General features: G+C 33.6%; 1 protein-coding gene across 2 annotated transcripts in view; it reads left to right on the top strand.

Annotated features, from left to right (window-relative positions):
- Positions 1 to 219: 219 nt before the first annotated feature.
- LOC111054449 (tyrosine-protein kinase transmembrane receptor Ror) overlaps positions 220 to 16,511 on the top strand; it is a 388,262-nt gene continuing 371,970 nt past the window's right edge. For both annotated transcript variants that reach the window (XM_039430062.1, XM_039430061.1), the window contains exons 1-2: positions 220 to 354; positions 9,130 to 9,307. In XM_039430062.1, the coding sequence (XP_039285996.1) occupies positions 9,205 to 9,307 (103 nt within the window). In that variant the 5' untranslated portion in view covers positions 220 to 354; positions 9,130 to 9,204. The remainder of the gene's footprint in view (positions 355 to 9,129; positions 9,308 to 16,511) is intronic.

Below are 16,511 nucleotides of genomic sequence, written 5' to 3'. Positions count from 1 at the left end.
CCGAGGAAGCGGTGGACTAGTCCATGATGGATGATGATGATGATGATATTAATGCTAGTGCCTTGACCATCCTTCATCTCAGAGTCGCTCTTGCAACTAAGTCCTCTTCGTGAATGTTCGGCTACGCTCGGCTATGTTCGGGTGTATTGGATTTTTCGGCACTAAACGGTAAACGGCCGACACACGATTCAACTTGTCAGTTTACTGCGCGCCGCGCTACCGTCTGCATTGAATCTGTGTCGCTCTCCGATTTACCGCTATTGTTTAACACGTGTTACGAAGTTCATAAAAATTTATCTAGTAAAATTATTAAGGTTTTGTGGATTTTCGATTGATCAAAAGGATCTCTGAACTGTGAGTAGACCATCCATTCGTTGACATAGTTTGTTGGTTTTTTGTAGTATTTTGCTGGTGACTGTTGAATCCCAAATGTTTCATGTTATAACAGGCAGGAAACATCAATATTTTAATGATAATTCATCTTGAAAATATTAATTTTAACCAAAACGAGAATTCTAGAACCAACCAGAAGTTATGGGCTGTGAGGTTTTAGTATTCATTCATTGTCAATGTTTACAGACTTTCATTGTTTTGTCAGATTTTATTTTATATTTTTGTTGAAATTCTATTGCACAGTGACAAGTTTTGACAAAACCATTCGATAATTTTATCTTCGAAATGATTTTGCTAACAATTGATATGCTATCATAGAGGATATGATAGAGTTCTTGCCTAGTCGTAGCATAGAGAAACAATAGCGTAAACGATATGCTATCGTTTCTCTATGGTCGTAGTTAGTTGGTTTTCATGCAGTATTGTCAGATTTAGGTGAATACTTTGGAAGATCTTTTTCTAAATGTGATCTAATATTTGGATTTAGTCATTAAATTATCATGAAAATAATTAATTTCATTGATTCTGATCGCGATCATCCATTGGGAAAACTTTGAGTTTCCTATTCATACATTACCGAAGTTTGTTGTTTTTCATAGTATTGTAAAAGTAAAGATTATGAAGGTGAATAATTTTCAAAATTTCATATGAAATCTGACAGGTTTTGACAAGTTAATATACCGTATCTTTCTCAAATATACCAAGTTACAAAGTTACCAATATAACAGTACTTGAAGTATTCGTAGGTTTCCAACCATGAACCTTTTTGACTCAAATATAATTGAGATTCAGTGATTTTAGGATATCGAGATGTAGGCCCATGCTGGTTCAAATAGCTTTATTAATTTTAAAACTATTCTCAAATTCTTCCACAACAACTTGCTATTATTTATAGGAATTGAAAGTCATGTAACGGCTGTGGAGTCAGTGAAATAGTTTGACAGATTATTGTAAACACTAGACTACAGTATTTTCCTCTCACAGCAATATCCTTGGGCTGTTCTCGAATTCTCTACAAAGTTGTTGTTAGCTAGTTAAATCAATGGCTAAAGTTGGCATGAAGATGAACAATTTCCACTATTAGGCTACCAAATATTTTTTCGGTATGTATTCCGGTTTCAAGGCTCTTTTATTGGATCTATTTCACGCATTGTGACAGAGCACAGGACGATCTTAAACTTCTGCTCTTGAATGAAATAAAAATCCATGAAATGACCTACAATATTCAGAAATTCAAAACAAACAAGGAATAACCATTATTTTAAAAATATTCTACTATTTTCTCATGTTTTGGATCACTCACTTAACTATTAAAATGAAAATTTTCAACTTGCATGTTAGTTAAATACTTTCTCAACTTTTTTCAAATTGTAACATTCTTTTCAACAGTTGTTGATATATTAGTTTTATTCAACTTTCAATAATTCTTAACACAATAACTTGGGTTTCTCATTCTTTGTATGGAATTTGAGATAAATTGAATGTGTGGAGAAAATTTTCTATTAGCTTTGAAGGTTGATATACTATCATTGAATATTGGAATCTATCACTAAATACTATCACTACTTGGAAATTCATAGTTTTCTAACCTACAGTGTTGAAACAATTGAAGACAATTTCAAATAAAAAGACTAAGAAATAGTGAAAACCACAGATTTTATTGAAAGTTAGAAAAACCAGTTTCGGTTGTTACACAATTGTCAATCTCTGATAAGAGTTCCAACTTTCAAAAAAATCTGTGGTTTTTCACAATTTCTCAGTATGTTTATTTATAAAATAGAATTTTAAAGGGTACTATCCTTTAAAATTAATAAAATATTAATTATTCATAATAAAAATATTTATTAACTAAATACAAATTGTATTCTTGTTTTTAATATTTTATCAATTTTAAAGGGTACTATAATTCTATTTTATAATGATAAAAGAAAGAAGCCATGAATTCATACATTCTTTTTATCTAATATGGATAATCACCACATTATCAACTTCTCAACTACACAAAAAGTTAATTAATTCTCGTTAATCTGGATTAATCAGTGTTTGTGACATGTATTTCATCACGGAGCAATATTACTACTTCTCTAGTAGCAGTGTACAAAATTTGAAGAATCAATCAGGTTCCAACTGAAGATCGAATGAGAATCAAATGTTTCAAATAGAAATCTAGGTATGTTTCTAATCTTCTCTTATCTAAATTTTAATCCTTATTTGTCCTACAAACTATGGCCTAACCCCTCGTACACGTGTTATGTGTTATGCACTCTAGACCATCTAATATTAGGGTGTTATCAAATCGTATTATGACGCTACCTCTCCTTCCACGTGTGAAGTACTCCTGATGTGCAAATCTCTCTGCCCTCTTCTCTCTCACTTTCTCTCACTCATCTCACACACATTCCCTCATTCTCTCTCTCAAACTTTCTTTCCATATCACTCACTCTATCTCACTCATCTTGTCACCTACATTCCCTTTTCTCTCACTCACACTCTGTCTCTATCTTCCTTTCTATATCACTGTCTCTCTCTCTGTCATCATCTCTCTTACATTTCCCCCTTAACTCCAGCTCTATATCTCTTTCTATCTCACACAAACGCACACCTCTCACCTAACAATCTCACTCACACACTCCCATACTGTCTCTCTGTCACTCTCTCTCTCTCACACTCACTGTCTCTCTCACACACACACACTCACTGTCTCTCTCATATTGTCTCTCTGACTATCTGTCTCTCTCTCCTCCCGGTCGTGTGTTGATGGGAAGGATATTATTTTATATCCTTCGTAGAGAATCGATAATAATTATTATTATAATTTGTTGAAACAGAATAGTTTATGAAGTTACATCGCAATATCATATATCATCAATATTCTAATTGCATTCAATCTTTATTCTCATTGATTAATTATTTATACTCTGTAAAATTCGTTGAATAATTCGCATTACAATCATTTAATGTGAATTAGTGTATAAGCCAGTAAATATTGTAATATACTTAAATAAAGAAATTTAATCTAATCTCACACACAACCTCACTATATCTCTCATACTGTCTCTCTGTCTCTCTCTCTCTCTCTCTCTCTCACACACTCACTGTCCCTCTAATATTGTTTCTCTGTCTGACTGTCACCCTCTCTCTCTCTCTCTCACACACACTCACTATCTCTCTCATATTGTATGTCTGTCTGTCTGTCTCTCTCTCTCTCTCAGTCACTCTCTCTCTCTCTCTCTCTCTCTCTCTCTCTCTCTCTCTCTCTCTCTCTCTATTATTTATTTATTTATTTATTTATTCAGCATATACAAATACAATCCAGGTAAAAACAACAGGCGTTCGCCCAAAACTGCTTTAAACCTTAATTTGGATTACACAGTCTAGAGGTTCTGTCAGACCCTCTCTCACCCCGCTTAATGTCATCGGATATCACGGCCACTATAATTAAGCGATCGTTGATGGCTGGCCTAATCTCTGGCAAATCCGTTTATAGGATGCACCGGCAGCATATACAGCATTATCCTCCTCATTATTAATGCAAACAGGGAGAGAGAGTCCGGCTGCCTTAATGAAAATAGCAAATTCATTCGATAATCGCCAACACAGAAGACTCACTTTAATCTGTCACTAGTGGTTCAATTGAAAGCATTGATGTCACTTACAAAGGAAAACTGTCAGTTGAAGAGATTGTCACTATAGTGGACATGCACTGAGATTCAGTTCAAACTGTCAGCATTAGTTGAATTGGGAGGCTTCGATGTCATATATGAGGATTGCTGTCAGTTAAAGTGAACCTCAATATAGTGGATTTGGTACTGATATTCACTTAAAACTGTCAGCATTAGTTAAATTAGGAGGCTTCGATGTCATATATGAGGAATACTGTCAGTTAAAGTGAACCTTACTATAGTGGATTTGTACTGAGATTCACTTAAAACTGTCAGCATTAATTGAATTATTAAGCATTGATGCTATTTATGAGAAGGTCTGACAGTTCAAAGTGAACCTCACTATAGTGTAATTTACGTTGAACAATCAGCATTTTGTATGAATAAATCAAAGCTTCCTATTCAAACAATGGTGACTATTTGTAGTGAATCGAACTGCTATAGTGTAGTGGGATGAGCCTTATACTAAAACCTGTTAACAGCTTGCTAAATATTTAATAGACTGGCTGTGATCAGAGGCTGGGTCGATTTTGAGAGTAGTTAGAAACCAATAAAGTTCTGAGATGAACAGTCTATTGACCTAATGTTGAATGATCGGTTCATGGTATATTCTTGTGTAGTTTTATCGTTTACCTTCGGCTGTTAACTATTAAAATGGAGTGAGATTGTATGGTGGTGATTTAATGAATGTTGGAATTTATTAATGACAAATATATGACAAATCAATCAATAGTCATGAACTAATAGTTTTCTTCATCTAATTGTATTGTAGTGCTGGTATTAAATAGTAGTGAAATGAGTAGTCTATAGATAATTTTCTTCGACATTTTTAGTAACATACAATCTTAAAATAAAATTCATTGGAAAAATCATCACCATTTCTGTGTAAAGTTTTTTGAAGTGAAGGTATTCATTTTCAAAAATAAATTGCTCGATTCAATATTGTAGCCAAAAAATCTGTTAAGAAGTAAATAATGATAACTATGCGTGACACATTCCACCCCTAGAAAAGGACGATATTGATTTCCGAATAGTTGTAAAGGTAAACATAGACATACTTCTGAACAAATGCAGACTTCTCAATATTCTAGAGGCTTTAGAAATAACTCAGGATAATTTTCACAGTCAAGTTTAAACTTCCAGATTCTTTTTAACTGATAGAACAACACCAATCTTGTTTTGTCATGAATGTGTTGGTGATTTGTTACTGTATTCCCTCATTCCTTCCATGCTTTTGTAACATTTTTCTATTGATATTGGATATTTATTCCATAACATGTAACTATCCAATAATCTTTCATTGCTGTGTTTGCTGATGTTTTACTGTACGAATCGTCATTCTGTTTTGTCTGAACCGTTAACTGGGGAAGGCTTGCCCAAGAATAGTATAATAGTTATAGCTATACACTATCCTTGAGGCTTGTCTAGGCCAATCGTAAGCGTTCACCATGATAGTCAAGGCTTCCACCAATAGCGGTGCTCGACCCTTAATATAAATACTGTACTCTTTACTTGTAGTTTTAGTTTACCCAGATATTGAAAATGCTGTAACAACTGAAACCGGTATCTCGATTTTCAATAAATCTGTGGTTGGACAACATCTAGTCCTTTCATTCAGTGATGATATCTAGTTTAACATTAATTATATATTGAACATTAACATCAATAGCTTCATTATTTTATTTGTTGGTCATTTTTCAACTGAATCTTTTTCAGTCCTTCAAATCTCATTGACCTCATTCCGGTACTCAACATTTCAAAACTTTATCATGAATATATGATTTTCCATGAATCTTTGGCTGGACAACATCCAGTCTTTCATTCAGTGATAAAAATCATTATTCATTTGGAAATTGATAAACTGTCTCATTTCCCATTCCTTCAAATCTCATCGACCTAATTTTCGATACTCAACACTTTCAAACTCAATTTATCACGTTCTCTGTAGATGTTCAGATAGTATGAAAATTGATATGAAATCATTAGCTGTTTCAATCCTCGTGTTCTGTTATTACAGTATGTTGGTTCATGAAACAATGCATCTCATTAAAAACTACTACTTCATAATTATATCTCCATATAATCCTTAACATGAAACCATTGCTCAGTGGTAATTATTTGTTCCAATAGTTATCATTTCTATGTAGCTTCATAACTAACAGTACAAACGGACAAGTTCAATCATAGCTTCTCTTTTTTTGAAACAATGCATCTCATGTTAAACTTCCACTGCATAAATTTGATTCATAATATGAAACCATTGCTCAGTGGTTATTATTTGTTCCAATAGTTATCATTTCTATGTAGCTTCATAACTAACAGTACAAACAAGACTCGTTCAATCATAGCTTCTCTTTTTGTGAAGCTTCTCTTGTACAGTGATTATTCTTGTTTGGAGTATGAATGGTAGTAAATTCCTAGCACGACTTCTTCATACTCTACAATGACTGTGTTATTGTTATGTAGATTGTTCATGTACTGGATAGCTCAACTCTCTCCATGATAGATGGTCTTTTCTGCTTTAGTAGAGAGTCTTCTCTTCAAAACAAAAATATTTCTCTGATAAAGATTTCTGTTCTGAAGGAAGAATAATTTTCCTCTGATGAAGATTTCTCTTCCGCATTTTTATTAATTCTTTGATATTTCTGTATCACTCAACAGTGCAATGGAATAATTCATATGAAAGATTTATTGTCTTTTTCATGTTAAAATATCTGGTGTGGCGCACTCACACAACTTTCCTTGCCGTTATGAAAATTGATCAACTGACGCTAGTGTTCCCGCGCATCTCAGGTCTACTTTTCCAAGATCTGAGCCAGCTGGTGACAGGACAATAGCTCTGCAGACACAAGTCTGCTATCTCTTCATAGTGAATGATTCAATAGAATCAACAGTTGCCAACATTTTGCAATTGAATAATCTATTTATCTCGAATTTCGAGCTTATTTTCAATTTTAGGTGAAAATGCTACTGAATATTAATTGTAGAGATTTTCATGCTCAATCTTTTCCACTTGAATATTTTGGTTTAAATTGTTTCTGAAGCCTGATAATTGAGAATCTAAAATCAAACTTTGCATAGATGATGTAGTGCTCCTGAATTTTTTACAGATATGAGACTTGTGGCAGTTGATAGAGCTTATCATTGACTTCCATAGGTATGAATTTGATCAAAATCGTTGGAGCCGTTTTCGAGAAAATCACGAAAAACCCTGTTTTTGACAACATTTTCGCCATTTTAGCCGCCATCTTGAATCGCATTTGATCGAAAATGTTCGTGTCGGATCCTTATAGTGTAAGGACCTTAAGTTCCGAAGTCAAGTCAAGTCATTCCGTTGATTGGGAGATGAGATATCGTGTATACAGACGCACATACACTCATACACACAACCACACACAACACACACACACACACCACACACACACACACACACACACACACACACCACACCACACAACACACACACACACACACCACACACACACACAACACACACACACACACACCACACACCACACACACCACACACACACACACACACAACACACACACACACACACACACACACACACACAACACCACACACATACAGACCAATACCCAAAAACCAGTTTTTTGGACCCAGGGGACCTTGAAACGTAAAGAAATTTAGAAATTGGGGTACTTAATTTTTTCCGAAAGCAATACTTTCCTTACCTATGGTAATAGGGCAAGGAAAGTAAAAATTGAATGCCAAGTTGACTGATTTTGAACTGGTGATTGAAGTTTTAAACTATGCTGCTAAACTTGTTGCAGTGATATCTGTTGAGTAACAGTTCAGAGGTGAAACAATAAATTAAATGGAATTTATTGATTGAGGAAGCCGCCAAAACTGGTCCATAGAAGATAAAGTAATGAAGATTTAGAAAATTCTCGGATCACACTGAATTATTTGTACTTCAACAAATGTCTTCTGAAATTCAGTATAAAATGGCCTATGTCTTGGTTCAAGATCTCAGTTAACTAGGATCATTTTAGCAGTATTATTTCTATAGTGAGGTCCACGTTATAATGGCAGTGTTTGATTGGTAATGGCTTTGCTATCCTTGTCTATCATTCAACAAAGCGGATTGCGCTATCTCTTTCTCAATTCGCTCAGTTGCCAGATCGTCTTCTAACAGTGTAGAATTGATAATTAATTAACAAAATATTCCATATTGATTATGTAAATTCATTATGAAACTATTGAAAAATATAATTTATTGCTTGATAAAATATTGCTTGTATTGAACGAGAATGAACAGTTAATATTACATTAATAAACCTGTATCAGCTACTGTTTATAGAAGGCATTGACAAGACAGAGGTTCGGAAACGTTGTTCTCCCTTCTCCACTGCCATTATAACGTGACCTCACTATAGCATTACTGTAATAAAATTATTATTAATTTCTTATCCACTATTATTAATACTCTATTATCAATTGGTTGGCTTCTATTCACTAATGATTGCCCGATACCATATTGTGAATTTGTTCGGAGTAAATTAGTTTCACCTTGATAAACTCCAATCAACAATCAATAGTATACTCAATGATTATCCAGTCTCAAACTTCACCCTTCAATAATATTTTCACCATTTCAGATTGATCTACTCAATTAACTCTGAATGAATAATTAAAATTTATTCAATAATATGATAATATAAATCATGTGAAATATTTATTTTATGTTTGGTTTTGAAGCATCTAAACTTAAAAATGGCCTTTGCGAAAACAATTAAGGACTGACAATTTTGTGAAGTGAACAACAACAAGACTTAACCTATTTCGGACTATATATGTACCTTATCCAAATATTGAAAAGGAATAGCACAAGGTTACCTTATTTTCTCTCTCCTTATCATTTTAATGATGTACTTAATGTATGAATCGATAAAGAATAATGGATAAATCGATTTTCAAATTGAAAAATGCTACAATCAGTTTTCAATAAGAAATTACGTTGTAATCCATTCTAGATTGTCAATGAAATTATTCTTATTTTGTCAATGAAACCTCTCATTTAATTTGTATTTGTTTTTTGTGTGTTAACAGGTGGATGATGACAGGTTGTACGTGAGTGGCTATGTAGTGGTTGTTGGTTGTGAGTGTGTTATGTGAGTGTTGAACATGCATCCGCTATGGCTGTGCTTGGCTATCACCAGTCTCATGTCGCCGCAACTGGAGGGAGCTGCCAAAGTGTTCGCTGCTAAAACACCTTCAAATACTGACCGTGAGTTATCAATAATTTATTCTCCTATATCTGTAGTTTTTGAACAGAATATCCTATTCCATTGAAATATATATGCTATTGGATCAAATCAAATAGATTGAATTTTGCAAATAATAATAACTCAAATTACATACAATGAATTAAGAACAAAAGAGAAATTATGATAAAATATTGCACTTGAATTAATAAGAATACTAGATTCAATAGAATCATCACTATATCCTGGCAAAACAGAAATATGAAACAGTCCAATATGAAAATTCAGTAGATTCTAAAGATGAAAGCCATGCAAGCATAAAAATTAAGGAAGAGTAAGCATGCATAAAAGGTAGGAAAATAATGAAAGTATTTCACATTTAAGCACAAAGTAGCCTACCGTATAAAATGAATTGAAAGATTATTCATCATCTTCTATTATTTTTGTTAACACATCGATTTTTCACCCTGAATCTTTTACATTTCAAGGCTCCATGTGATTATCAATGATCTCTCGGTTTTCCATGAATTGTTCAACTTATTTTTCATTTATTTTATCTTGAGTGTCATGTGAGAATGAAATTTCAATCTATGAAAATTAAATTTCAATCTTTGCATTTTTGCTCATCCAACAGGGTTCATGTGAAGATGAGGTTTTTTGAGAACTGGAATTATCTCTATTTACAAATTAGATTATAATAGCTCAATAAGCATATCAAGAGATGGTGATATTCCTCTGGTTCAATCAACTATTCATTCATTTCAATCAATCATTTATCTATCAATATATCAATTATTACAATGATCTATAATACATATCATCATCTAGAAAATGATAAACTCAGCTTGTACTATTTTCTTTTTCAAAATTCTATGGTAATGAAATCCAAAAGATTATGTGTATTTCATGAACTCCATATTTCTGGTCCTGAGAATACTTCTTGAGAATAATTGATATGGTGATAATAATTTTGAATCTAGTAATGTTGTTGAAAAGCCGAAAAAACACTTGAAAGCCTTATAATTTCAATAATATCGAATTGGAAACATAATAATTTTCAGCCGAAATTTACAATCACTTTAACCTTCTGTATTAACAGAATATCAATCGAAATGATCAAATGAGATTCTAATATTCCTATCATAAATTTCACATAAACTGATGTACCTTGGCGATACTTTATATCGTTCATATCTTCAACTGTAGAATATTCATAATCTCTACCTTTCAACTCAACGAAATCACGAACAAACAATAGAGTAATTTAATTGGTCTCAGAATCCCACAGCAGATGTCAGCCAACCGTATGTGTGCTGAGTAATAGGCTTTGGTAGAGTAGAGTGGTAAGGGAATTGGCTAATTTTCGCGTTACACTATGGTGTAATGAACCTTTCTAAATGAGATTGTTGGATTTCGTTGATATTTCATCGTTTAAAAACCGCAGAGAGAACAAAATTTCGAGCAGGTTTGAATGCTGGAGATACAAATGTGGGGTGTAATTGTTATGCGGAAAGGGGTGGGTGGGGGGAGCAAGGATGGAAGGTGGAGAGAGGGGAAGTAGAGAGTGAATGAGATAGAGAAGATAGAGGAGAGAGGGAGAGAAGAAGAAGAAGAAGAAGAAGAAGGAGAAGAAGGAGTAGAATAAGAAGGAGAAGAAGAAGGTGAAGAAGAAGGAGAAGGAAGGAAGGAAGAAGAAGAAAAAGAAGAAGAAGAAGTGGTAGAAACTGAGGAAGAGAAGAAGGGGACAAGAAGGGGAGAAGTAGGAGTTTGAAAAAGTATAAGTGAACGAGTTGTCGAAATGGGGGGAGGAAGTAGAAAGGTATGTTATATAGAGCGAAAGAGAAGCAGGAATGTAGTGAGAGAAATGGAGGGGAAGAAGTAAAGTAGGAGAAATAGGAGAGATAGAATGATGGAGAAGTATAAGAGAAGGAGAAATGTAGGGGAAGAGGAAAATTGTAAGAATTAGATGAGGAGGTGGAGTAGAAAGGCAGGAGAAGTGGAAGTGGTAGAGGAGGGGTAGAAAGGGAGTAGTAGGAGGAAAGTAGGAAATTAAAGAATGGAGAATAGATAGGAATGAAGAAGTCGGAGGAGAGTAGAAAACGAAAGAAGGGAGAAGTAGGAGAATAGTAGAGGGAGAAAGGATGATGAAGTGGAAAGGAAAAGAAGTTGAAATGGCACAGAGGTGGAGAAAAAGGAGATCTACAAAAGTGGAGAAGAAAGAAATGCAGGAAAGTATAGAATAAGTAGGAATAGAGGAGAAGTAGAAAATTGGAAGAAACGGGAACGGAGGAGAAGTGGAGAGGAGAAGATGGAAGAAAGAAGAAGTGAGAGAATAGTAGATGTAGAAAGGGTGGTGAAGTGGGAAAAAATGAAAGGTAGAAATGAAAGAAAAGAAGAGAAGAAGGAGATGTGGGAAAGTGAGAAGTAGAAATGGAGGAGCAGTAGAAGGGATAAAGAAGCAGGGGAATTAGAAAAGGTCTAGAATTGCGGGAAATATAGTATATTGATATACATCGTATTACGATGTATGAATTTAGAAGAGAAAGGAGATTTGATTAGAGTTCTTTATTCATGTATATTACAATATTTACTGGCTTATACCATAGAGAAACAATAGCGTAAGAAACAATTGCTATCGTTTCTCTATGCTTATACACTAATTTACATTGAATGACGGTAATGCTCATTATTCAACGAATTTCACGTATAAAATTCGTGTATAAGTATTGAGTATAAAAAATTAATCAATGAGAATAAAGAATGAATTAGAATATGATAAGATTATATGTGATGTAACTTCAGAAATCACCGGTGTTTCAACGAATAATTGTTGATTCTCTGAAAAGGATATAGAATAATATCCTTCCCATCAACACACGACCGGATAGTAGGAGAAGTAGAGGAGTAGGAGAAGCAGAATGGGAGAAGAAGTAGTGATCATGAAAAAGAAGAAGAGAAGAAGGAGATGTGGGAAAGTGAGAAGTAGAAATGGAGGAGCAGTAGAGGGATAGAGAAGGAGGGGAATTAGAAAAGGTCTAGAAATGCGGGAAATATAGTATATTAATATACATCGTATTACGATGTATGAATTTAGGAGATAAAGGAGATTTGATAAGAGTTCTTTATTCATGTTGTAACATATTTTAATTTGGATAGATAAATAAAAATCCCTAGCTGAAATATTTATAGGTCTAAGTGAAGTAATTGGCTAATATCGCCAAAGAGATAACGTAAAGATTAGATAATATCAGACGTCCTGGCTAAACTGTACAACAGCCTAAGAGAAATGGAAATAAAATTTGCTAATATATAATATTATATAAAATATTGAAAATTGAGGTTAGGCATAAATATTTACTGATCGGCGACCTAACGATCGACCGAGCCATACAACGTAGAATCTGACCAAACCCCTTGGCAGAAATTTATTGTGGCAAAACAGTATGCAATTTGAGGAACTAAAGGTCTCACGTGGCTAATTATTGTGATGTATGAAACAACTAATAACCTATGAAAAATTACTTAGCATGTAAAGAGCATATTTAAAAACCCCAACAAAAATAATTAAATGTATTAAGGAAGTGGGAGGTTACTGGGCGCATGAATACCGTAATAATTTGCATGCACCAATCAAATAGTGGCAATTGATAGGCGGCAATAGTGAGCCGATTCAAATATATTTGTATATATTTCTACAAATAAATAGAATTTATAAAAAATTGTTGTATAGTCTATGTTTTGGATATGGCCCGAAGGCAAAGAAATTATTAAATATATACATAAGTAATAATTAATATTTTAGTACGGTCTATTTGAGCCTTGAATGGCGGAGGACTAGAATATTCAAATTTTATGCAAATTTAGAAATCGGAAATGAGAATTGTAAAATTGAGAAAGCTGCCAACTGCCACCATGAGAGGTCACTAAAAATTATAGAGCGTAATACCTTGCTATATCTTGTAATAATTTAAAGTTAAATTGAATTACTAAATTTCTTATAAGACTTTGTGATGCTCTTATAAAGCAAAAGTCATTTTTAAATAATTTTGTAACCCCTTGGAAGAGACTACTCCGGCTACAATAATCCAGGACCACCAGGAGTTGGATCGACATCAGCAGCTCATAAGAAAATTCCGACACGTGAGTGGAAAATATTGAAATAGTGATAGGGCGCCCTCAGTGCTTCGAAATTAAATAAGAATCAAAGCTAGCTCGTCGAAAGGGTTTTCTTATAAATTAAGAATTTGGTAAAAAATACTTGCGCAAGTAATACTATATTTACTTAAAAAGGTATTTTATTAGATAGTAATGAATCAATCCATATATCAGAAGATCTATCAATCAAAGAAGTATAAAATCTAGGCTGTTAATACATATTCATATGATCATTAATTTCTGCAATATAATTTGCGATAGTTTGTTGTAGCTCTGATTCACTAGATGAATTGCTCTATTTATTCCTTCAGGTACCGAATCTCGCACCCTGAGATAAAAAATATATTTATTACAAAGAAATCTATTAGATACTATAGAATTTAATATATATATTTGGATTACTAGTTGTCAATTTATCAAGCTGATTGTAAGAATTTAGTTTTAATGGAATGTCCAAGTCGACAGGTATTGGCAAGCTGATATCGCAGCTACATGCAAATAAATAATGCATATGATCATAAAAATAAAAGCACATGGTAACGTTTCATGCTATAAAATTTAAAGAATAGTATTTGGCCTGTGATATTTTATTGATTTCGATTATTGTTCTATCTTATATTATATATTTTTTATCGCTCTATATATTTTTTGCTCTGATTTATTTTTTGCAATATTTGTTAATATATGTATCAAATTGTTTATGGTGTCCGATTTATTTTTTATTCATCCATACTATGGGATAAGTACCATATATATATTTTTTTAATAAATTATCAGTATTATTTTTATAAGCTCCTGTATGAGCCCATTAATGTATGATGACAAGAACATCATGTCGTACTAAAGTGAGACTGTATCCATATAAAAAACCACGACCTGATTTTTTATAATTATTAAAATATTTCATGCTCTACCGACTGATGCCAATCAGGAGGCTCATCGTTATTTAACTATAAAGAATAACGTGACAATGTATATTACAATATTTACTGGCTTATACCATAGAGAAACAATAGCGTAAGAAACAATTGCTACCGTTTCTCTATGCTTATACACTAATTTACATTGAATGACGGTAATGCTCATTATTCAACGAATTTCACGTATAAAATTCGTGTATAAGTATTAAGTATAAAAAATTAATCAATGAGAATGAAGAATGAATTAGAATATGATAATATTATATTGTGATGTAACTTCATAAATCGGCGGTGTTTCAACGAATAATTGTTGATTCTCTGAAAAGGATATAGAATAATATCCTTCCCATCAACACACGACCGGATAGTAGGAGAAGTAGAGGAGTAGGAGAAGCAGAAAGGGAGAGGAAGTAGTGATCATGAAAAAGAAGAAGAGAAGGAAAGTACAAGCTAAGAAAATGTAGGAGAAAAAGAGAAATAGAGGGGATAAAGAAGTGGAAAATAATAAGAAATAGAAGACCAGGATAGGTAGAAATGATGGAGAAGTACAATGCGGAGTGATTTTAGGGGGGGGGGAGTAGGGGAAGTAAATGATGGAGTGGAGAACGTCCGTAGAGAGGGGAAGAGAAATTAAGTTAGAAGTTAGATTTTATTAAATTTCCCCAGGGTAGGACAGTAGAGCAGGCTGAGTGATGCAGTGGTAACCGATATTGTGCTAATCACAAAACCGATGCGTGTTGTGCACATTTGTGCGTGGTATGTGCACTGCACACGTGTGTGCGTGGAATTTATTGCTAGTATTTTGTTTCGTTGTTCAGAGTTGGAACTTTGTCATCCTCTTCCTAAAATATCTTCCAAACATGAGTTCAATTATTGGACAGCTGATATTGACGATTCATTATTTTCGTGGGATTGCATTTATTTTTGTTTCCTATTCATCCTATCTGTTCGTCCTACTATTATTACTACTCTCTTCATTATTATCTAATATAGTGAGGTCCACGTTATAATGGCAGGGGAGAAAGATAGGAAATAATGTTGTCGAACCTTTGTCTTGTTCTGTAGACCGTCTTCTGTAGACGGTAGTAAATACAGGTTTATTGATGTAATATTAACTGTTCATCCTCGTTTAAAATAATGAATTATATTACTTTCCTTGCCCTATTACCATAGGTAAGGGAAGTATTGTTCTCCGAAAAAAATTTAGGTACCCCAATTTCTAAAGTTCTATACGTTTCAAAGTCCCCTGAGTCCAAAAAAGTGGTTTTTGGTTATTGGTCTGTATGTGTGTCTGTGTACACGATATCTCATCTCCCAATTAACGGAATGACTTGAAATTTTGGAACGTAAGGTCCTTACAATATAAGGATCCGACACGAACAATAATTTTGATCAAATGCGATACAAGATGGCGGCTAAAATGGCGAAAATATTGTCAAAAACAGGGTTTATCGCGATTTTCTCGAAAACGGCTCCAACGATTTTGATTAAATTTATACCTAAAATAGTCATTGATAAGCTCCATCAACTGCCACAAGTCCCATATCTGTGAAAATTTCAGGAGCTCTGATGATTGTTCTGTTTGATTCTAGAATTATCAGGCTTCAGATACAATTTAAACGGAAAATCTCGAGTGGAAAAGATTGATCATGAAAATCTCTACAATCAATGTTCAGTAACATTTTCACCTAGAATTGAAAATAAGCTTGAAATTCGAGAAAATGTGATTATCTAATTGCAAACTGTTGATTCTATTAAATGATTCACTCTGAAGAGATAGCAGACCTCGTATGTATCCAGCGTTATTGTCCTGTCACCAGCTGGCTCGGATCTTTGTTTATAAGTAGACTTGTGATGCGCGTGAACACTAGCGTCAGGCGATCAATTTTCATCACGGCAAGGAAAGTTGTGTGAGTGCGCCACACCAGATTTTTACTTCTGTCTCCATTACTACAGTGAGGTCCACATTATAACGGCAGTGTTTGATTAGCAATGTTATTGCTATCCTTGTCTATCATTCAACAAAGCATATAGCGCTATCTCTTTCTCGCTTTGCTCTGTTGCCAGATCGTCTTTTAACAATGTAGAATTGATAATTAATTTACAAAATATTCCATTTTGATTATGAAAATTCATTATGAAATTATTGAAA

The sequence above is a fragment of the Nilaparvata lugens genome, chromosome 6 (genome assembly GCF_014356525.2).
Source record: "Nilaparvata lugens isolate BPH chromosome 6, ASM1435652v1, whole genome shotgun sequence".
Lineage (NCBI taxonomy): Eukaryota > Metazoa > Arthropoda > Insecta > Hemiptera > Delphacidae > Nilaparvata > Nilaparvata lugens.
Note: the sequence above shows the minus strand (reverse complement) of the source record. Positions and strands in the feature narration are given on the sequence as shown.